The sequence below is a fragment of the Clinocottus analis genome, unplaced genomic scaffold (assembly GCF_023055335.1).
Source record: "Clinocottus analis isolate CAN_PGR_092001 unplaced genomic scaffold, fCliAna1.0.p SCAF_19, whole genome shotgun sequence".
Classification (NCBI taxonomy): Eukaryota; Metazoa; Chordata; class Actinopteri; order Perciformes; family Cottidae; genus Clinocottus; species Clinocottus analis.
Window position 1 is genome coordinate 6076330 of NW_027175920.1, and position 23174 is coordinate 6099503.

At 40.1% G+C, this 23174-nt stretch overlaps 2 protein-coding genes across 2 annotated transcripts; both read left to right on the forward strand.

Annotated features, from left to right (window-relative positions):
• The first annotated feature begins 198 nt into the window (after nucleotides 1–198).
• On the forward strand, nucleotides 199–15626 carry gpam (glycerol-3-phosphate acyltransferase, mitochondrial). Its single transcript, XM_068583075.1, has 21 exons — nucleotides 199–390; nucleotides 3559–3695; nucleotides 3837–3956; nucleotides 4661–4734; nucleotides 5649–5762; nucleotides 5880–6029; nucleotides 6237–6336; nucleotides 6705–6841; nucleotides 7600–7699; nucleotides 9632–9844; nucleotides 10027–10140; nucleotides 10481–10566; nucleotides 11389–11501; nucleotides 12676–12746; nucleotides 13180–13447; nucleotides 13596–13753; nucleotides 13943–14020; nucleotides 14214–14351; nucleotides 14468–14657; nucleotides 14953–15011; nucleotides 15125–15626. The coding sequence occupies exons 2-21, from the start codon at nucleotides 3612–3614 to the stop codon at nucleotides 15239–15241; spliced, it is 2484 nt and encodes an 827-aa protein (XP_068439176.1). The 5' UTR covers nucleotides 199–390; nucleotides 3559–3611; the 3' UTR covers nucleotides 15242–15626.
• A 3153-nt stretch (nucleotides 15627–18779) lies between these two features.
• Nucleotides 18780–23036, forward strand: LOC137789698 (FERM domain-containing protein 6). The gene is given in 13 exon segments (XM_068583455.1): nucleotides 18780–18950; nucleotides 19667–19757; nucleotides 19944–20023; nucleotides 20286–20344; nucleotides 20712–20934; nucleotides 21011–21166; nucleotides 21361–21426; nucleotides 21528–21596; nucleotides 21709–21883; nucleotides 22069–22234; nucleotides 22533–22693; nucleotides 22772–22794; nucleotides 22875–23036. Coding segments are annotated over 13 exon segments (1482 nt in total). The 3' UTR covers nucleotides 22917–23036.
• Nucleotides 23037–23174: the final 138 nt, after the last annotated feature.

Genomic DNA, 23174 nt, shown 5'->3' on the forward strand with positions numbered 1-23174 from the left:
AAACACAATGGTCTATTGTACTTGAAGGGTCGCAGGCTGTTTCATATTATCTACAGTTACCTGCATACAGTCTTTGGGTTACAGCTGATCAAATTAATGAATGGGGGAACAGACGCACAGTGATCTCGTTGGTGCGGTGCTGCCCTCTCCTGGCCGCTGGCAAAACGGTATTTCTGGCAGTTCACCGCTCCGCTGTACTGAAATAACAGCGCTCTTCCTCCGGGTGACACATTTCTGTCTGTGCCCGTCCAGCCTTGGAAGGAGAGCGGGGGAGCTCTTTTAGGGAGACACAAAAACACCAAGGAACAAAACGGCTGGCTGGCTGGCTGCAAGATTTTGTCGTCGAGTTTATTTTTGTGAGATATGAGTCAGCGTAACACAACATTCAAGGTAAGGCAGATTTCGGTCTCGCGAGCTTGGCTTGCGGGCTAGTGTCCGTTGAAGTAAAGCTAACTGACGAGCTGATGCCGCGCATGTATTGTCATGGAAACAACTGCGTTGTAACGTTAGCTTACACGACGTCGTTGGCACATTTGCGACCGGCGACCTGCTAAATCTCATTCATAAATCGCATGTTAGTGGTGCAACCCGACGTTAGCCATTTCACTTTACATTGACATTGAGTTCAGGAGGTTTCTATACATCTAACCTTGGCTTCTTCGGTCACCCAATATAATGAAACGCCTCAACAATGCCTATCTTCCGTGCGGGCTAAATGCGTTTCCCCTTAAACTCTCACGTCAGGTTTGTGCCACATGAGGCTCGGCAGCATGCCATGCAGTATGCTAAAGACGACGACCGAGCCCGCATCAGTCGTGGGGTTTTTATTTTGACACGAGCGACCCACTGATGCCATTTATTAACCAGTTATAATGAAGAGGTTGCGGCGTTAGCCGAACAAGTCGGCGTTACTTTGTAGCCGAACCAGACACCGGGCGGGTGCCATTGTTGTCTGCCCAGCTAGTTATCTGCACGACCCATCTGTCACACATAGACTTCTCCTGTTTGACCTGCTTATGGCAGTCAGCTTGGAGGATGTGTGGCGGATTAACCTAGCTAGCTAGTCGTGTACAGTGTTTCTGAAAAGAGAAGGGGGATTGCCCTCTAAAAGATGAATAGGCTGTGGCCAGGTGGGATTTGGGCTGTCCCACGATAAGAGATTTTGAAATGAATACTGGTATTTGTCTCCTTCAAGAATATTGTAGTATTGTCATAGTTGTGTTTTTGTGGGGTTTTCTTAATTGTAAAATTAGTAATTGTTTCATAAATGTATACATGTCTGTAAAGATCAAAGTCTGCATTGGCTGATGAGGATGGATAATTATTGAAGATTGTGTGTGATTTAAAACATTAGTGTTTCGCAAGAAATGTCATCTCAATTCTTATCATGCGGAAACACTTTGTGATGGATGGCATATCATTTGCATGATAAGGGGAATGCCACATAAGTACATTAGCCAATATATATATATATATACATGGTTGGCTACATTTACCTGTCACTTAAACCCCTCCACACGCCTCATTCTTCAACTTCTTTGTTTTGTTTCCAACAAAGTCAGCCCATCAAGTGTACTCTCGGTCATTGACCCCTTTGAAAACCCAGTTTCCCCTCATCAGTGTGCATGTCACCTATTCCCACCACAACACTACAACACGGTAATGGCTTACAGGGCATTCATCTGCTGATGGACTAGTCAGGCAGGAACAGTTTTCAGACTTACTTTTTTTTTTACAGAAAATAGGAGCTGCTATATGTGCCTGTCCCCTTATCTTACACACACACTATACAATGCCACTGTTATTTATAAAGTGACTCGCTAACTTTTTTTTCAAACACATCAGAGGCATTGGCTGTGATGTTTTCTGTTAATTGCCTTTTGTACTTTTGCTTCTCCAGCCTGTTGGACTCTTCATGTACTCTGTAGTTAGTTGTTGAAATGGACAATTGTGGAAACCACAGGCAGAGAGGTTTCAATGTCAAAGTTTTTCATTGTATTTGTAGGTATTTGGGACCCTGATGCTGCATATTGCAGTAAAAGGGTAACACGGCAGTAACCAATACAGTATGAGACCTGCATGTGTGAGTTGGTCATACAAAACTGTTGTTGTACGGTGTTTTAATCCTTATAACATCCTCACAAAATATCAATCAATTATAAAACATATAAAACACAAAGTATAAAAAAATAGACAAATTAACTCCCCTAATAATACTTAGGAAAAAGTCTCTCCCTATGTAAATTTATTTTGGAACACTTATTGTAACTGAGTCGAATACTTTGTCCATTTCTTTGACAATTATTCTACTCCAAGTCCATTTCTGTATGGACCAAAGCTGTTAAGGTGGCCTCTGGCAAATATGCAATCAGGGCACAGCCCATTTCCAAGTATATAATCTTGTTATACACTTTCAGAGGCTATTTTGAGATAGTCGGCTGGGCAGTACACAGCAAATGCGTTTGTCTGATGAAACCCATTGTCATATGGGCCTTTGAGTACTCTTTTTAAAGCGCTATACAATTAGCATGTATTAGATGGGAATAAATGTTGTTTTGAATAAATATCCAGTTGTTAACAATCCTGCAACAAATATTTAAAGAGCTACAGTAAAAACAATAGTGACTCTTCCCAAACCCCCTTCTGGCCAGTGTTTCAGGTTTCACTCATATGTTGTATAGTTGTAGAGCTGCACAATTTGACGGTGTTCTGATTTTGACTTTTTTCACAGAACTCGCTCTAGTCCATCAGATGAAGTGTTGTGTACTCACAGGAAACCTGTCTAACTTGTGATAATCAAAAACCTGCTCATGCAACTTAAATGCAACTACTGTAGATTAAAAAGCAATAATTTGTTTGGTGGCACTGTCGCAATACTATTGAGTGCTGTATACAAATATATTTATGATAGGGAACACTTTAGTTTGACTGGCAGTTTAAAGGTTGCTGAATAATCTAGATTAACATGTAGGAAAATCAGTGGCTCTTAAAATGAAGAAATCTTTGCCCTTCCAAACTGCATCATACTGTTTTTTAAATAGCTTTCTAAGAAGTGTAGCAAGTAAATTATAGACTTAAACAAATGATTAGATGATATTGGAGTGTGCATAAATCATTTGAGTTGCTCGATATACTTTTGAGTTGTGACTTTCACCTGGTTGGTCCTCCAGGCTCAGATGTTTGGACGTGTGATGATTAATACTCCCTGCTATGGATTGTTGTTAGTTATTCAAACCACAGGAGACCAGCCCGCCAGCCTGTGAGTTGTATACAAAGTGTCTGGAGACAATTGTAACAATGTAACCCTGATATTTCGCTGCAAATCTGGCCTAACTGGAGCAAACCAGTGTTAAGTGAACCAAACTCATACTAGCAGGGTGATGCATCGTGTGGGAGAGGCCCACATGTTTTAGACTACTGGCTACATCTAGTTTTTCTGGTTTTCTGTTGAAGTGCTCACTGCTAAAGCTTAAAAAAATGGAAACTTGCATATTGCCATGATGGCTGCATTGATATAATAAAAACATGTAACCATGTGATATCCCTGTGTCTTTCCAGCTTGCCAGGTAGTGGTGTGTGATCTGGAGGGAGAGAAAAGGCCAGTGGAGAGCATGGAGCTGTCAGATGGCTTGTTGCTGCAGGTGAACAATGGAGAACAGTGGTGCAACCGCTGGAAACACCCCAACGATGACTCGGTAAACCACGGACCATCAATTTATCTTCATAATGCCATTATACAGTAGGATCTGCCTTACACATCTTGTCAGATCATATGTGATCTGGATCTTGTCTCAGCACCGTCAATGATTTTTCTGTGTGGATGTCTTTTAATAAAGGACCGCAGCACCAGCCCCTCAGTCCTGCGCTGTGTTGCCAGCACATGGAAAGAGGGCCTGCTGAACAGAAAGAGGCCCTTCGTGGGCCGTTGCTGTCACTCCTGTACGCCACAGAGCTGGGTAATTTTACACCGACGCTAATTAATTTGACTAGACTCATCCACGGTATTATTTGTTATAATGTTAATGTTTTTCAGACACCAGAAATCCATCTGATGGTAAATCCAACTGAACATTATAATGTATTGTTTTGATGTCAATCTACCATGACATCTTTTCTATATCCAAAATTCAAATTCCATTTGTAACAGCAGAGGCAACACATTCTTTTTTTTTTGTACATATTCCTTTCAAAACAATGTGTGAAGTATTGGTTTGAGTGTAAGGGGTCGGTTTTCCTGCCACAGTGGTAACAGGTACATGGGCAGTGCATTAATAGTGACAAGCCAATGAAAGGCTGTGTAAATATCTGTCAAGCTAAATAAGACCAATCTGACTTTGTGTAACTGTTAGGCCGGTCTGACACAGTATACAAAATAAAACATTGGTGACTCCACTTGTTTAGCTCTGTAAAGATGCTCATCTGGTGTCCAGTTTTTTTTTGTCTTTAGTCTCATTGCCTGCAAAATAATTGTAGTTTTTATCAATTGTAATAAGTGCTTGTCAGTCAGTGAAATAAAATACAATATACCTTTCATGCATTTATTTTTCAAATATATAACCCATTACTGTTTCTAAAGCTCTTAGTTGAAGTTCTGTGGATGGTGTCTTCCTCATAATAATAATAATAATAACAATTATTATTATTATTGTCTTGGTCCCAGGAGAAACTGTTCAACCCCAGTATTCCATCTCTGGGACTGCGCAACGTCATCTACATTAATGAGACACACACCAGGTAAATAAAGCAAAACCTACTCCATTCTTTCTGCAGTATTTTACACTGAGCAGTCTATTGGCCAGATAAGAGGAACATATTGAACTTCTGAAACTACATGGCGAGCTAGTTGGCTTTCACATGCTGTTTTGGCTTCTGTTGACCTTTTATTTGTAACCTGCAACAAGATCAAGAGCTCTAACTCTACCTTTTATAGTACAATCAATACAGTGCGGCAGGCGCTGGCCCTCCTAATAAATGTCCAAGAGGGCCGATCTGTGACACAGTGGAAAGGTAGACAGTTGAATAATTTAAAATGTTTGTCAGTAGACACCGAACACATGCATCCAGTGACTGACTTTAGCAGACAAAACTCCGTCAGACATCTTAATAGCTTAACCTCAAACAGTATAATGATAAGCTTGGTATGAACCTTCCAAGTCAAAGGCGACCCTTTGGATAGCGGTACCTAAGTGAGCGGTGATTGTCGTCATGCTCCAAATAGCACAGAAAAAGCTGAAATAAGTTTTATATTCTTATATTTAATTTTTCTAAATTGTATTTGCATCCCAGAGCCATTATGGGCTATTGTATTGTCAGCTGTCTGTATATGCCCACCAATGCTGATATCTGTTACCTGAAAATGGGTTAAATTACCAGGAAATCTGTGTAAACAACAAAGACTGAGTTCTGTCTTGCTAACCTTTTTTTTCATCAGTTTAAATATACCTTTTTTTATTTTGTGTGTGCGAGAGTGTAAGTATGAGACAGATATTTTTATAATTCTTTTCAACAGTTGTAAATGTATATAGTCACACAACATACAATGCACCCATTAGCCACGCACACGGTATATTTGTAAAAATGTTCTCTTCAATTATATGTTTCTGTGTTTACATTATTGAAAATGTATGTGTTAATGTGTCTTGATGCAGACAGCGGGGATGGCTAGCGCGCAGGCTGAGTTATGTGCTGTTTGTCATGGAGAGAGATGTCAACAAGGACATGTTCACTAGGAACGTAGTGGACAATGTGCTCAACAACAGCAGGTAACAGCCGACGTAACGTGATGCATTTGTTGGAACTTGCCATCAATGTGCAACTGAGCATGAGAGTATGTCCCCTGTTGGAATAAAACTCCACTTCCGTGTATCGGTCCATGGCAGAGTGGAGAGCTCTATTGTGGAGGTTGCCACAGATTTGGATGCTGCAGCCAGCCAGCCAGGCCAGGAGCACAAAGCAATCAGTAAAGTGAAGCAGAAAGCCAGGGCCTTCCTTCAGGAGATGGTGGCCAACATTTCACCGTCCTTTATCAGGTACATACTGTATAGCTGAAATCTTGCTTTTAAGTCATTGATTAATATTCTAACACATTAATAAAACCTTATAAAAGTACACTATGTGCGAGGCTAGACACCTCACGTTATGTTACATGAAATTAAAATAGAATAGATTCTGCTACAGCTCAAGATGTCCCTCTTGGTCCCTGTTCCACATCTTCTCACACTGTTGTTGTTGTTCAGATTGACAGGGTGGGTCCTTCTGAGGCTCTTTAATGGTTTCTTCTGGAGCATCCAGATCCACAAGGGTCAGCTGGAAATGGTCAAGAAAGCTGCTACAGAGGTCAGCAGAAACTACACGCGCGCACACACACACACACACACACACACACACACACACACACACACACACACACACACACACACACACACATTATTGATTATACTGTCCCAGTTTGACCTTCTTCACAAAATATACAAGAAGGCTATTTAAAAACATACAGTGTCTCCACAGGAACTACACAAATATTGATCGTTGCAATACATTTCTGACGGAGGCATTGTCAATGTAGATTATAGTTACTGTAGACATTATATCAAATTAGATTAGGTTGCTCTTACTTATTCACTTCACTGTCCTTGTTTAAACTGGAGTCATCTGCAATGAGACATGTGTTTATTTGAAAATGCATCTATGTCTTGTCTTTACAGCAAAATGTGCCAATGGTCTTCCTCCCGGTTCACAAATCCCACATTGACTACCTGCTCATCACCTTGATCCTGTTCTGTCACAACATCAAAGCCCCGCACATTGCTGCTGGAAACAACCTCAGCATTCCTATCCTCAGGTAAAAGGCCCACAGAGCCTCATGTCCAGTTTGATCTAGAAAGAAGATGTATAGTATATGTGTTCTCTAAGTGAAAACACAAAGATCAGTTTGATATAAGAAGAAAAAGAAATCCTTGAAAGTGGATCAGAGAGGAATTAAAACTGATCCAAAGAGTGAAACTAAAGCTCGACACTGATTATACATCGAGGGAACATTAATATCAACGTAGGCGGGGTGACAACAGGTGCTTAAAATTTTATTATTATATTATAACCTGCTTAAAATGATATTTAAGGTTCTGAAAAAGATATTCTATAGTACTTGGGTGCTTATAATATAGACCACCCAAAGGTACCAAACTGAGTCATGTTTACTGAGAACAGGAACACCGAGAATACAGACAGTATCAGAAAACAATAAGGAAATAAAGAAGGAAGTGAAACTTATTTTTTTAGAGATAAGAAATATACGACCAAAGGGTTCAGCACATATACATGTGTAGAAGCCTATAAGTAAAGCCAATCATGAAACATGATTCCACATTGTAAGGAATAGCTGTCAACAATACTCAATAATTACATGTTTTAAAGAGTATCACCACATCTCAATTAAAATATCTAATCACAATTCATGCCATAATCCAAATTACTGGCCTGTTGTAATTACTGGACTATTACGATGTTGCAGCCCACTGAAAATGATGAGGACACCGCTGCTGCCCTTGTAGAAAACTTTGTGTGAAAGCCAGATGATCAAACGTTCTTTTTTCTCTTCAGCACCCTTATCCGTAAACTTGGAGGATTTTTCATACGACGAAAAATGGAGGAAACGGGGAATGGAAAGAAAGACGTTTTGTACAGATCACTCTTATTTGCAGTAAGTCCCAAGAGTCTATTTATCTTCTACAGTAAAGGCCGGTTTATCATACCGTTGTGAAATTGAGTTATGTCTGTGTGTTTGTTGGCATTTTTTAATGATATAACTGCATGCTGTCTTCATGCTTCTCTGCTCTGTGTGCTCTTTTCATTCCTGAGTGATGGGCACAGAGACCTCAAAGCTTTTGTTACGTAATGTTAGCCCATGTTTGCACTTTTTTCTCTCACTCTCTTTAGGACTGTAGCTTTGAAGATTCATTCATAATGGCCATGTTCAAAATCAAAGTCAAACTTTTAAACAAAAACTACATCTAAAAGTGAAAATGTTTTGCAAAAAGGTTGACAAAATCATTTTCAATGGTTTTATCCAACAAAATATTCTACTTTAATCCATATCATGTGGGTGATATCATAAAATACGATTCTTCAAAGCTTCTTTCGGGAACCTTAATCAAAGCTCCAAATGCACAATTAGTCTCTGCATATTACCTTTTTTTAAAAATAAGTTACTTAGACACTACTACTATCCTTTAAGAGTGTAGCTTATGTTATGCTGCTTTTCTTCACTTCACTGACCGAGATCCAAGTCATAGTCCTTTTTTCTCTGTTGTGATCGTAAGTAGGTTTATACATCTTCTAACATATTGAGACACATTGTCTTCGGTAACTAAAGGGATTACATGAAGAGTGATAGTTATATCAGTTTGTAACTACAGTACAGATGGTCACAACTTTGATGGTTAAAGTTTTGCCTTTTTTAATGTCCAAACAATGTCTGGAAAATGTTTCACACATTGACTTTTGAAGAGTAGCGTGAGTCGCTGTTGTGACGCTAGTAGGAATGTTTTTCCCCCCTGATATGTGCATATTGCTTCTTAAGTCTCTGGTGCGAAAGCCTTTTGAATAGACTGAATGGGAATTAGAGCCTGATTAAAACTGGAAACTGAACCTTTTGTTCAGCTCTAGCATTTGGATAATGTGGATCAACAGCTTTTGTTAATGAGAAAACCTGAAGGAGAACTAATGTCAATGACTACTGTGTTCATATAATAATACTAATGCTTTGTCGTCAATTGCTACTTTTGGCGCAAAGTCTCTAAATGTGCTTTCTTCAAAACAGCCAGGCTGCTTTAGTGGATTTACTTATGGCTGACAGTCTATCATAGAAATTGCAGTTAATGTGCATGTTTGGAGTTTGGAAGGGAGTTGTGAAGATTGAAGTGCATTGTGCATATAAGATAAGAGGTATCAGCTTAAGACATCAGCAACTGTTCTTAAAGCATGACCTACATTTAATCTCTTTGTACCCCATATATTATACAACACCTCCCACCAAACAGAGTAGACAAATGGACACGGTGATACTTAAATTTGGTAGAAGATGTCATTTTAATGGCATGCCACAGAAATGCAATTAACCAAATTCCCTCATGGGCAGGCAGAGGTTAATAATAAAAAGCCATGTGCTGCTCTAATTTTGGTCTGGCATTTAGAGGTAGCTGTGAAAAGGATGGAGTCAATTTCAGGAAACAAAATTTCTCCTCTCTAAAGTGTCTACGTAGCGAGAGAGACAGCTGTACTCCGCTGAATACTGTTACACAAAATGGTTGCCTTGGCAGGTGCCCAGTGCCCTGCGGTGTGTTTGAGGGTCAAACTGTTGGAGACCACCACCCACTTTAAACATGTATTCAGGCTGCATACACAGCAGCTTCACAGCCCTCACTTGACTTGTCTTCCACTTTGTAGGTGTCAATGTTGTTGTACAGAATGTCAAAAACTTTGCAGCAAATTGCAGTTTCATCAAAAGTATTGTGACCTTTACACACACCTTTGTCCCACTTTTGACTTCCATTGTCACCTTTTTAATCATTCATCTTTATTCCACCATTCTCACTTCAACATTTGGTTCTGTGTGTCATCAATCTCCCTTCAGTATACAGAGGAGTTGTTGCGTCAGCATCAGTTTTTGGAGGTCTACCTGGAGGGTACTCGCTCCCGCAGCGGTAAGCCGTCTACCGCGCGTGCAGGCATGTTGTCCATCGTGGTGGACACAATGTGCACTGGGTCCATCGCCGATGTGCTCGTGGTTCCAGTTGGCATCTCTTATGATCGTATCCTTGAAGGCAACTACAATAGTGAGCAGCTGGTAAGTACTTAGTGGACGTCTGTTGTTTGTGTGTACTTTTGCTTTGGTAACAAAGGTGTTTTCCTCGGTCATTCAAATAAACTGAATATATGTTGAAGTTGGTGGGAAGCAGTGGGATAACTAGAGTATGTTGTTATGATGATCTACATAAAGTAACCTTCTGAACTTCTTATTCCCACCAGGGAAAACCTAAGCAGAATGAGAGTTTGTGGGGAATAGCATGTGGAGTGTTCAGGATGCTGAGGAAGAACTATGGTTGCGTCCGAGTCGACTTCAACCAGCCCTTCTCTCTAAAGGTGACTGACCCTATGTTTGCATCAGCTTTTGTACACAAGAACTACAGCAGTTGTTGCCACATGTGAAGCTTTAAATATAGATGTTTCATATGTTTTTATATCCATTGTGTCACAGTTCATTTCCTGTTTTGTTTTATGTGGATGACATGAGCTGAAAGGAAGTTAACATAGACGCAAGCTGTTGCTTAGCAAAGCAATTTCCATTTCCACTGCCTATAGCAGATTTCAGCAATCGCTCTAGATTTTAAAGGGCTGAAATGTGTCAAAAAGTAAGAATAATAAATTCATTAATGTGGCTTGTATAAAGTTTTTAAAATACTGTCTTGTGTGTCTAATGCAGGAGTACCTGGACTCTCAAAGAAGCCGCCATATTCCACCGTCGGTGTCCCTGGAGCACACCTTGATGCCCATCATTATTTCTGCACAGTAAGAGCAAACGCACACACTCACACACACAGGTCCCACTCTGACAATCAGCTATATACTCTGACCACAAATCAGCTGCCCCACATTCACACCTGTAATATTACGAACCCTTGTGTGTTTTCCTTCCTGCTACTTCACAGCATGGTCTGTTATCTGACATCTGCGCACAGCACTAAGTTAACATTGGCAGGGGTCACTTCAGTTTGGCGCTGTCCCTTCAAAATACAACAGTCATACAGTACATCAACAAAGACAGCAGTGCTCCAACCCAGCTAGTCTGAAGTCACAAGTTCAGAACTAATGCTAGCTGCGCCAAGTGAAAACACAAATAGCAAATAATGTTTCATAAAAAGTGCCCAACAGCATGTATAGTAACACCCATACGCTGAAAAGTAGCCTATCCTGTCTTGGATAGACATGTAACAACTCAGCAGTAGTTTAGAAAGAAAAGTGAGCAGAAAGAACCACATGTTCAGGAGGCTAACGGTAATAGAAAGATCACATTTGGTAAAATATTAAGATTCTTTCTGTTCAGATTAGTGCTTATTCAAAACACAGGGGGCTGTTTGTTTGCAGCATAAAGCTGTTAAGCAGAAAAGTAGTACACTCAGCAGACTTTTTATTTACAGTCTCACGTTAGTCGAAACAAATCCAATAAATATTATATTTGAACTTATATTGGTGGTTTCAATCATTTTACTTATTATAAACACCTATTTAATAAACACATCTGTGAAATGAACTGGTTTATTCATACCATATCAAGCTTACAATCTTCAGTCTTTATATTTACAAGTTGAGTTGTTGTTGTTGTTGTTCCAGACCTGATGCTCAGCTGTTTGAGGGGCAGGAAGAGGAGCAGCTGAACAGAGAGTTGCCCAATGACATTTTAAGACGACAACTTATTAACAACCTCGCCAAGCACGTCCTCTTCAGTAAGAAATTCACAACCGCGCAGCCATTGGATTTGCTACACCCTAACTATAGCCTTTTACATGTAACATTAAAGGTCATTATCTGCCTCCCCATGACTCTCCAGTTTGTTGACTAAAGCTCTTCACTTCAAAGTCACAGTGCAACTTTTGGTGGATTTTTAATTTGTAGAATAGAAAGATAGCAACATATGAATGCAATCCTGTTAAAAGTCTTCGAACCAGGATCGCCCGTTAAGCTACCTTTCTTATGGCACGATCACATCTCATTTATTTAAAACACTGGAGCACATGTTTGCTGCTTCATTATGCATTCCTCTTTTGTTTTCTTCTTCAACACATCATTCTCCTTTTCATCCTCTGTTAAAAGTGCACCTGCTGGCTGGAGCTAAGGCTGCACACGTGAAATCCTATCCATCAAACTGCCTCCGTTAATTGAAATCCAACACAGCACAGCATCAGTCCGTCCACTTCACATCACTCGGGGCTTTTTTACCGCGGGGGAAGCGCTAAAGAAACCGGTTCTCCCCAGCTCATTCAGCTGCATTCCCCTACGCTAGGCTCATTTGTGTTTTGCTCTCAGCCAATCACAAAGCCTCCAGCTGGATGGCATGTTGTTTTCAGCCAATAGGATAAAGGGGAGGAAAGAGAAGCAGAGGAGGGGAGGAATGCAGTACCACTGCTCACACACGCTTTACACCCTTGAACCTGAGCCATACTCAATATGACCACTAGTAACCCTTGTACTCAGGCATGTGCACTTGGAGACACACACACACACACACACACAGACACGCACACACTACATTATTTTCTCTGTCACCCTAATATCTTATTAATGTAATCAACTCTTTTGGATGTTTTTAATCGTGTGTTATAGCATACCTAATTTCCAATGACAAACCTTGCTTAAATGTACACAATTAGTAACTTTATTTTTAGTCTGTAATGTGAGTCAAACGTTGAAAATGTTAATTATTCAAAATGTGTGTTCCAACATTGGTCAGCCAACAAGTCTCATCTGTACATACTTATTAAGTTGTTGTCTTCAGGTCAGATGGTTAACAACATAGCGTCTGTTTTGTATCTTAGCAATACAAATCACATATTTGTGGGTGATAGATTTGTTTGTCTGTTGTTTGTTTTTAACATAATATCTTTATATCTTCTCTCACAGCGGCTAATAAGTCATCAGCAATCATGTCCACCCACATTGTAGCCTGTCTGCTGCTGTACAGACACAGACAGGTAAGTCTGGCTTTTCATGTCCTCTCTCGGTTCTCACCCATTACCGCGTCCTCCTCCCTCTTTTTCTATTACTCCTCTGTTCTTTTTATTTTAATCTCCTGGTCATCCTAGACTTGCCCATCATCCTCTCTTACACCAAGGTGATCCAAATGTCACATACCTCTGCATGATAGTAGTGAATGTCCCTCACTGTTCGAGAGCTCACATTTCCTGCGTCCTCTCTTCTGTACATTAGTGGTGAGCCGCTGCCCTCTGCAGGCACACTGATGGAAGTGGGTTGCAGTGGGAAACAGTTACTGAAATTATATTTCTCTTCTGAAGAAATGGCCAGTGCTGCATATAACAAACTCAAGCCCAGTTTAGCATTTTGAGTCTTTGTTTTTTTTTGGGGGGCTCTTTGTGAGATTGGGTTTTTACCTCCTCTCTGCTCCAGGGGGTGGTGCTGTCCAAGCTCGTGGAGGACTTCTTCAACATGAAGGAGGAGATCCTGTCACGGGACTTTGATCTGGGCTTTTCGGGGAACTCAGAGGACGTGGTCATGCGTGCCCTCCACCTGCTGGGAAACTGCGTCAATGTAACTAGCAGTGCAAATCGCAACGGAGAGTTCACCATCGCACCCAGCCAAACTGTACCAGCGCTTTTTGAGCTCAACTTTTACAGCAATGGCCTTTTCCATGTCTTCATTTCTGATGCATTCATTGGTATGTTGTATTCTGAGCTCAATCTGATGCATCCCTTACCTTACTTGTTTACTGGTGTGTTGTAGGTCAAATTAGCTGTTGGCGTTATAAATTACATCAGTCATCAGTTTTCTTAGGCCTGGATTTTAACTTTATGATATGTCTCCAGCCTGCAGCATCCTGTCACTGCAACGAGAGATGGTCGCGGAATCAGAGTCTGATCAACCGCCTGATGGTGCCAGCAGCCTCCCTCTCAGTCAGGAGAGACTCATCCGCAAGGCCGCCGGGCTCTCTCACTTTCTTATCAATGAGGTGGCAGTAGCACCTGTAAGTCCTGCACATTGACATCAAATGTATTCCTTTTGCACTGTACAAAATTAGTACAGCAAGTAGCAAGAGGAAACTATCTTTGTTGTCAAAACAAACTAATGAATCTGTTGATTTGCTGTTGAGTATTCAAACGACTCGTTCGTTGCATGTTTCACAGTGGCTCTTCCTCTCCTCTCTGTCTCACAGCCCTGTCAGACCATTTACCAGGTTTTTCATGATGCAGTGACCCGGCTGATCCAATATGGAGTCCTCTACGTAGCAGAGGTCAGTATTCAGATACAAACGGCTGGTGGACAAAAAAATGAACGTAACCACTGTGACTAATGCTGATAGTAGACTCATGAATGATGAACATCTTGGGAAGTGTGGTAAAATATATGTTCTCACTGAATGTCTATTATGTGGTGGGATTTTTCAAGACCCAGATGGTCGGCTGTAATGTTTGTGTGTTTGACAGGAGGACCAGGAAGAACTGAGTCCCAGTCCCACAGAGGAACCTTGGCCCAAAAAGTTCCCAGAGCCCCTTTCCTGGAGAAGCGACGAGGAGGACGAGGACAGTGACTTTGGAGAGGAGCAGAGAGATCGCTACCTAAAGGTCTACTTTAGTAATACTTACCTCAAAAGACTATTTTATTAAAGCCCACAGAAGCACCAACATCTTCAAGTTCTATCAGGCGACATTAAGTCACTGACCTTCTCTCCCCGTTTTAGGTGAGCGTTTCCGCGGAGCACCAGGAGTTCTTCGTCTTTCTTCAGCGACTTGTCAGCCCGGTGCTGGAGGCCTACAGCGGCGCTGCAATCTTTGTCCACAGTCTGAGTCAGCCCATGGCTGAGTCCGAGTACACCCAGAGGCTCTTCAGATACCTGCTCACCCGCACAGAGAGAGGAGTGGCTGCTTATGGTACTACTGCAATATTTCACTACATACACAGTTATTCTATTTAAAATTCATCATCCAGGTTTAATTTCAACTTAGAATAAACACATAAAGGACATTGCGTAATTACTCCATAATTCATCCGTTTAGGATGATAAAGACAAATCATTGTGAAACAGTTGCTGGAAATCGATTAGTAAGATATCAGTTATATCTCAGAGAAAAAATATCTTCTGAAGATTAATTATGAGTTGACTAGAACAATATTTAAAAAAATATAATGTCAATCATTTATCCTTTTGTGTGTTTTTTTTACCAGGTGAAAGTGCAACTCATTACCTGGTTAAGAACACAGTGAAGACATTCAAAGAGCTCGGGGTAAGAGTTTGTGTATGAGCACATGATATGCTGCTAACAGTTGTTGAAACAAAGTAGGGTCTGGGATTCCTCCAACTGGAGTTCAGTTTGCTTTGTGTTGTGATCTCCTGTAGGTCCTAAAGCAGAGAAGAGAGAACCAGGTGACGACTCTGGAGCTGAGCAGCACCTTTCTACCTCAGGCCAATCGGAACAAACTCCTGCAGTACATCATGGGTTTCACCCTGCTGTGACCGACACGCCCAGCTCAGATCCCAGGTCCTTCCATTAAAGGGCTTCTACTGGTTACTTCTAAACAATCCCAGGTGCTACTCTGTGGAAAGCTTTACCAGGAAGTGCCTTCACGTAACAGCCGCTAACTGTTAGCTGTTAGCCGGAAGAGACTTGAAGCCAGTCTTCCCTTTTTGTTCCAGTCTCTGACTTCCTGTCTCAGAACTGTGCAGCTGATAAAACACATGTAATGTTCTTTGATGGGGTACCTCTAGAGATCATCCTCTCTTTGTGAACTTTGCCAGTGAAGTCATGAGGTTTTAATATGATCAAAATTTTAAACTTAATCAGAAAATATACTCGAGCAGGTTAATAAATAGGAATCACTTTTACAGCAATGAGAACAAAGCAAGCTGCCTTTCGTCTATTCAAGTAATCAAGCGAAATATGCATAGAAGATAATGGTAAACATAAACAAGCAAAGACGTGTTTATGTTAATTCTGTTTGTTTGTAAAACTGCTGTATTTTCTCCAGTGCACTCTATCATACAGTAGAAGACATGTCAAAATAGTAGTTTGATGAAAGGCTCATTTTAAAAACAAATCCCTGTACATAGGCCAGAAGAGCAGGCAAATGTGTTGTGCATTTAAATAAATACACGCACACTGATGTCATCAACTTTAATGATGTAGGGACATAAGATAGAAAGATTCTTCCCTGCAAAATGCGCACATATCCAAATTTTGATTTGCTATGTTGAAATCTAATCCTCCTTATAGATAGCTTTGATCCATTATACTCCACAGTTACTGGTTTAAAATATCAAAGATATAAGCAATAAATCAGTTCTGCTGTGCAAAAATATCCTGTTGAAAGTTTGGCGCAGTTGAAGCCTAAAATCATAAGCATCTCCAGTTAAGTGCATTCAAACCACTGATTTCTAAGTGCATTCAGTTACACTTTTCATCATGGGATTTTGATTGAAAGTATAGCAGCTTATTCACCTGTTGATCAATGGTACATAGCAGAGCACTTAGAATACTTGATGCCAGCCATCACATTCACTTAGGTTCAAATGCAACAAGCTCAGAAACTCTTAGATCACGCCGTTCAGGGAAAGCAGAGATTTGGGTTCACTACCACTTTTTCCTATATATTTATTTCATAAAAGCTGATAAAGCATAACTGCTGAGAGTTTGGCTCCAATAAAATGGGCATTTGCAAAACAAAGGACATGCATAGTGTGGTTAGAAAATGAATGGTACATATCCACTCTGTAGTGCATTAAAACAAAAGATAATGTCTCTAAATGTTAGCAAGATAGTGTATCTGTTGTACTGGTGAAGGAAGGAGAGGATGTATTTCTCTTTTGTATACTTTTAAATGCAGACTACTGAAAATTAAATAATAGTCCTCGACTGTCAGGTTTATCTATTCTTTATGTTTCTTGGTTCAGTGCTTCACTTCAAATTGTTTCGATTTCACAAAATTACAGTCTGAAAATGTTCTATAGACACACTTAAATTCAGTTTTTGTTCCAAAATGCACAAGTAGAAACATTTGTGTCAGACAGGTTAAAAGTAAAAACTCTGTGCTATCAGAAGAAAACCCAAAAGGAAAAAACAGTCAAACCTGACAGTAAAATCTCAGTGTACTGTTCTTGTGCATTTAGCTGATTAACATTTACCATTTTGTTTTAATTTTACTGCTAAACAACATGACATGACTCAATAGTTAGACCTTGTCCTATGTGTGTATTTCAAAATCTGAAGACATTTAGCATTGAACATAAATGTACAACATCTAAGTTACTGTTGGTGTTTAAGTGCACACCAACTGATAGAGAAGAATAGAAGGAATGTGTTTGGAAAAGGCAACAAAAAAAAAGGTTTGTTACAATTTCTGATTATTATTGTTAGAGGAGATGCTAACAACATTTTCTCAGATTGATAATGTGAAGAAGACAATGTGAATGTTATAAATCAACATTCTTGGTCTGTCGGGGCAATAAAAGTAAATGGGCATTGGGTGTCTGGTGGTAAACATTGAAGTGAATATTTATTCTGAAAGACTTGTTGACGGTGATCAACAACACTGCTTGTTCCAATTAACTTAAATGCTGTTTGTCAACATATTGCTTAATTTAATAATAGAGACCTGCATATTTTCATGCAGTCTTGAAAATCTGTGTACAAAATAACCCTGACATGGAAACTTGAGGAGGATCGGTGAGCGACGCCCGCAGCATGTTGAGGAACAGAAATGTGTGTCATTTAAATGTGAATGTGATCAAAGAGATTAGATTTACAGTCAAAGCATTTCTGAGCCCACAATCTGCTGAAGGACCCCCCCGCCCCCCCTTCTCCGCCAAGATTAAAAAAAAAAAAACACTACGTACTGTACTGCATGTTTCCTCTGGTCGCCTTTAATCATGGACATTTCAATGTGAACTCCACGTAACCTGAGAATTGTATTTTACGGTCATGTTGCAGAGAAAGATAGTTGTTTTCGGAGATGAAGTTAAATTTGTTTACCTCTTTGAATGTATCTCATCTGTCCCCCGAAAAGGTCAGTGTGATATTGTAGAGTACTCGATGGAGTCGGTACACACGTGATACAGTTTGTATGAACTGCTCATCGAGACTAACTGCTACTGAAGCTGCATTAACAACGTCCCTCTACAACTATGTAACTTTGTAGGATAAAAGAAAGCCTGTATCTGGGGAGCAGGTGCCTTTTTAATACACTGTAGTGTTCTTTGATTGTGTTTTTATTTGTCGTGTTTTTGTGCATGTTAACAAAGATTATTTTGTGTGGGAATCCAAAAGAACACTGTAGATTGTAATTTAAACAACAACACAAGGGCCGAGAACTTGTCATGATTAGAAGAAGAAGAATCACCAGCTACTGAAAAACAAAAAGTGTCACTTTTTTTGTTCTTGCTTTCTCCGAGCAAAGCACAATTGGCATTATTAGATTTTGTTTTTAAATAAATTAATGATAGAGTAACCAGTGTGTCTTGTCTGTCTTTTCAGGATTTTATTTTTTAGTGGCAGGACGTGACAGTACATGTTTGGGAATCTACTGTGTGTCAGTATACATTTAAGTATTTTGAATTGATTGTATTTATATCACGTGAAGTAACAAAGTATATTTCCTTTTGATTGACCATAGTTCAGTGACTTCATCCATGTGTTTTTTCAATACAGATATGTTACTTCATAGTTTTTGTATGCTGCATTTGAACCAGAACTCAATTTTGACAGTTGTGATAATTTAACAAATACTCATCTTTTGCCAAAGAGTTCTCTTAATAATTTCAGTCTTTTAAGATGTTTTTGTAGCAGCATGCAACATGTCTGCCAACTCTTCGACTCCTAACTACACATTCTTGATTTTCTCCTGATATTATTTCTTGTTGCTTGTATTGTCTTTTGTTTTTTTAAAGTGAGAATGTTGTAGACATGGATAAGGCCTAAAGAGATACTACAAACACAATTTGCAATGTGAGCTTGTGATGCTTTTCTGTGTTTCTACGTCAACAAGAGTGAGAAGTCATTATGTTTCGGGTCGGGGAGGAAGGCCGGCTGACTTCAGTTTGCTCATGGGAGGACAAGAGGAAGGTGCACGGAGGCCTGAGACCAACTGAAGCTCCTGAGACCATGAGGACGACGCGGAGACGAGTGTGCATCCTTCTACCAAACAAGCAGAACCTGGACTGTCCCGTCAGGGTGCGTGTCTTTTGTGTCATATTCATGTTTTGTTAAATCTTTTGTTTTAATGTATCACTTGGAATTAGAAATATAAAGAGCCCGGCTTTCATCGATGTGCCAGATTACAATGTGATACAATGTGACGTGGCCATTTTAATATTTGGGATACGTTAAGGTTACTTCTTCAAACTGGAAAAGCATTTTCAAACTACAGTTCTATTGTAATTGAATGATGCAACTCAATCATTAAACTCTGGATCACAATTTCAGGTTTTTCACGACACAGTTATCACGGCCAAAATAATAAACAATGTCATTAGCAATATCTTATCATATAATGATAATGCTAACCATCAAATGTATCTTAATGCGAACCATCAAATGTGTTCTGTCTCATAAAAATAAAGATAAAAGTACAAGTGTAGGGGTGGAGAGAGTCTGTCACCCGTAAGTAAGAAGGGAAAGTAACCAAAATGATTGAAGAGGCACTGGGATATTTAGAAAATATTATCATATGTGTATTATTTTCATTATCACGACATCCTTACTCTGGAGAAGGTCCGACTGATTTTTAAGGGAAGATTTTCTCCATTTCTAAGCTATAAGAACAAAATCAAACATTCTGACCAATGATTCACAAAATGCTGACACCAAAAAGCCCAAATACCTCACAGTGTGGGACCAAAGCTCACATGTACTCTTATGTACATATTCTTGTTCTGTGTGGTTTTTAGGTGAGAGCCAGAGGCCACGAGGTGTTGAATAGTGTGTTGAAGCAGCTTGGCGTCAGTGAACTCCAAGTCTTTGGTCTGGCGGTTCTCAGAGGTCAGTTAGCGTCTGTGTGGGAGTTCAAGAGTAAATGTTTTCAAGTCATTTATTGTGAGACGCTGACATATAGGGAGGCTGCTGACTTAACTTACAGGAGCCTGTGAAGCTAAAGATAACACGCAAACTCTATGCTATGCCGTGTTTTCTCTGAGTTAATTAAATGTGTGCATTGTTTTCCTCCAGATAATGAATACCTCTTCATTGATTTGGAGAAAAAACTGAGCAAGTACTTTGGCAAACAATGGAACAGAGGAACTTTAATGGTGAGTTTAAGCTCTGCGTCCTTTTCTTCGCAGCTGTACCATTGAATGTAGCCGAGTGATAAAGCAGATTCTATATCCTTCTATCTCAGGAGATCATCTTTGTCCTTTTATTCAGGGAAATATCTACCGCAAAATAAAATGTGCATTGAGTTGTTGTTACATTATTTCTGTTTGTTTCTTTGATTATTAACTAGACTGAGGTAGTGAGCAGAAACATTTGTCATTGACTCTGTTGAAATATGTATTCTTCATTTAGTTCCAGGTTCCATTCATCTTATTTCTGAGAATTCAGTATTACGTGGAGAGTGGTTGGCTGATATTGTAAGTGTATGTTTCATCACCTTTTTTATCTGTCTGTAAATGTATAAATATCCCCTTCACCTTTTAAAAAAAACAACCTATTTTTATGCCTCTGCTCGAAATTTGCATACCGAAACTAAAAATGGTGTACCTGTGTACAAGGGCGATGAATAACTTGGTTGTGATAAGAAAACAGTGTAAGGTGAGATTTGGTTTAGATGTGTAAATTTCAGTCTATATGTTACTGGTTATGAGTAAATGAAGATGTGATTTATACACTACCCTAGGGGTACATAGACGTCTATGTTTTTTTAAACAGGTTTAAACATCACATCTGCTTTATATTAACGTATGCTAACAATACAGAGTCAACCTCTCATTGTTTAAGGAGCAGCAAAGTGCGGCAGCTCTACTACGATGAGCTGAGGCAGAAGGTACTGCTTTCAGAGAGCCGCCATCAGGAAGCTTTGTTCTTCCAGCTGGCAGCTTCTGCACTGCAGGCTGAGGTCGGAGATCTGGAGCAGAGAGCAGAGCAGAATGACGACGACGAGGAGGAAGAAGAGAAAAGACGCAGGCATTACTTTCTTCCTGAAGATTACTTCCCCTGCTGGGTAAAAAAAAATAGAGAAAAGTGTGAGCGTTTAGACCTAACCTAATATTTTTGTGTAACATGAGTTGTGTCTTCAGCTGATAAAGCGTCGTGGACGAGACTTCCTGCTCCGGCACTGCCCGGTGTTACACATTGAGCTGAGAGGTGTGACACGTAGCCAAGCCGTCCTGCGCTTTATAAAAGAGGCCGGCAACCTGCAGGATGGACCGGTCACCTTCTACAGGATCAAACAGGTCTGACTGCAGGGAACAAACCACCTGAATACTGCACCGGTCTTAACATAGACCTTAGAACAATCATAAAGTTGTGAGGCCGTCCATGAGAGTGTTTAACTGAGGAAACACATTGGTCCTGCAACACCGGCTGCTATAAGAACTGATGTTTTACATGAAAAAACTCTGCTTCCCTTTTTGTATTTTATGTGCAGGCGAAAAAAGAAATGAGAAGTTCAATCCTTCTTGGTGTGGAACTGAAAGGTGTCTGTATTTATCAGGTGGGTCTGTTTGGGGTTTTACTTGTAGATGTAAATACACTTTCTGTAACTTTCTTAATCGATGTATTCCTGAGTTTACATGTAGTACCTTTTTACTTTAGGATTTGGAAGGGAAGCTGTGTCTAATGTATGACTTTTCCTGGACCGACATTGACCGCCTCACTTTCCAGGTTGACTACAAAATACACACCAACATATACAAAGTATTCACATAGACGTGCATGTTGCCACATCCTCTGGCCCACTTCTTGGATTGTACCCTCCTTCTCTCTCCCTCTCCAGGGCAGCAGGTTTGAAATCGCGGCAGTGGGCTCTCGGTGCCTCCCTAAGCTGGTGTATTACACTCCGTCAGCCTTCCACTCCAAACACGTCCTGAGGCACCTTAGTGACAGTCACCGGCTCCACATCAACACCAGAGGAGAAGTCGGCTACATCCAACAGTTAGATGACATGCAGGGTCCGAAATTGAAAAGAAAATATTTAGTTTTGTCATAGCTATTTTATTTCAAACTTTGTCTTGACCGTTTACAGAATATTCACAATGATTCATTGAATATCCTTTACAACCAAACATTTACCAAACTAAACAATGTTGTGAAAAACAAATATTAAGGGACTTTAACCCCTTTTTCTTGTTTTCAGCCAGTCACTTGTACAAGGAGGCCTACATTTGTGACACAACCCACTTGGCAAACAGACTGCGGAGCAAAAGCCTAAGATCGTCCATGTCCGAGGGCAGTGTTGCAGTCAAAACAGTCACAGCCTGGTTCAAAGAGGAGGAAGATGAAGTCACAGGTCAAGAAAACATGTTCCAGGACCTTGCAGCTTACCACGGTCAAATAAGTTTGTCAGCTGTCATCTTACTTTCTTACTTGTATACTCTTTTCCACTGAAGGTTGCACAATGCATAAATGAATACATACATAATGAAGATAAATATAAAAACTCAAAGTAAAGGGAACTTACTTAAGGCATCCTTTTTACAGCAGCAAAACTGGTGCCTTAAGTTTAGGAAAATCCACCGGAGAATGTACCAGCTAATAGGGAAAATCAAGACCTGAATAGTTTTATTTAGTACTATATTTCTGATTCTTGCTGGAAATCAGGAGGTTGAATTGAACATATGTGTTTATGTTGATTGTGGCAGAGTTTGAGCTTTGTGTGGACGAACCGGTGGAGTTATTCGTTGACGATCCAGCTGAGCTGTTGTGGCTGGCTGAGCTGCCTGTCGATGGGCCTGTGGTGTTACCGTCTTCTTATTGGGCAGGTTAGTCCAAATATGCTCAATAGTGTGTCTATCATTTCATGTGCACTACGTGATTTGTCTGTGCTCTTTCATTTTCAGCCATCAGCGAAGAAATGAAACAGGTGAGCCGATCTCTCCGATTGAAAATTTCCGGCACAGCTCGATATCAAAGGTGTCAGTGATTTCTGTGATCTTTGTGCAGGTTCTGCAGAGGAGAGCTGATGAAGGGGTTTCTGTGGACTAATGGACCGCCAGAGGCTAACTCAGGACAAGATCCCTAATGTTACTGCTCTGAAGCTCACATCATCTGTTGCTAATCCATAAATTATGCTTGTAATTACTGTATGTCTCCAGGGCAACATAAACTCAGACAAATACATTTTTACGTATGTAATTAATAATAAAATAAGAATTATGTTAACTATTTTTTTCCAAAACAAAGATTTTTAAAGAAAGAAAATGTAGCCGAGTGATAAAGCAGATTCTATATCCTTCTATCTCA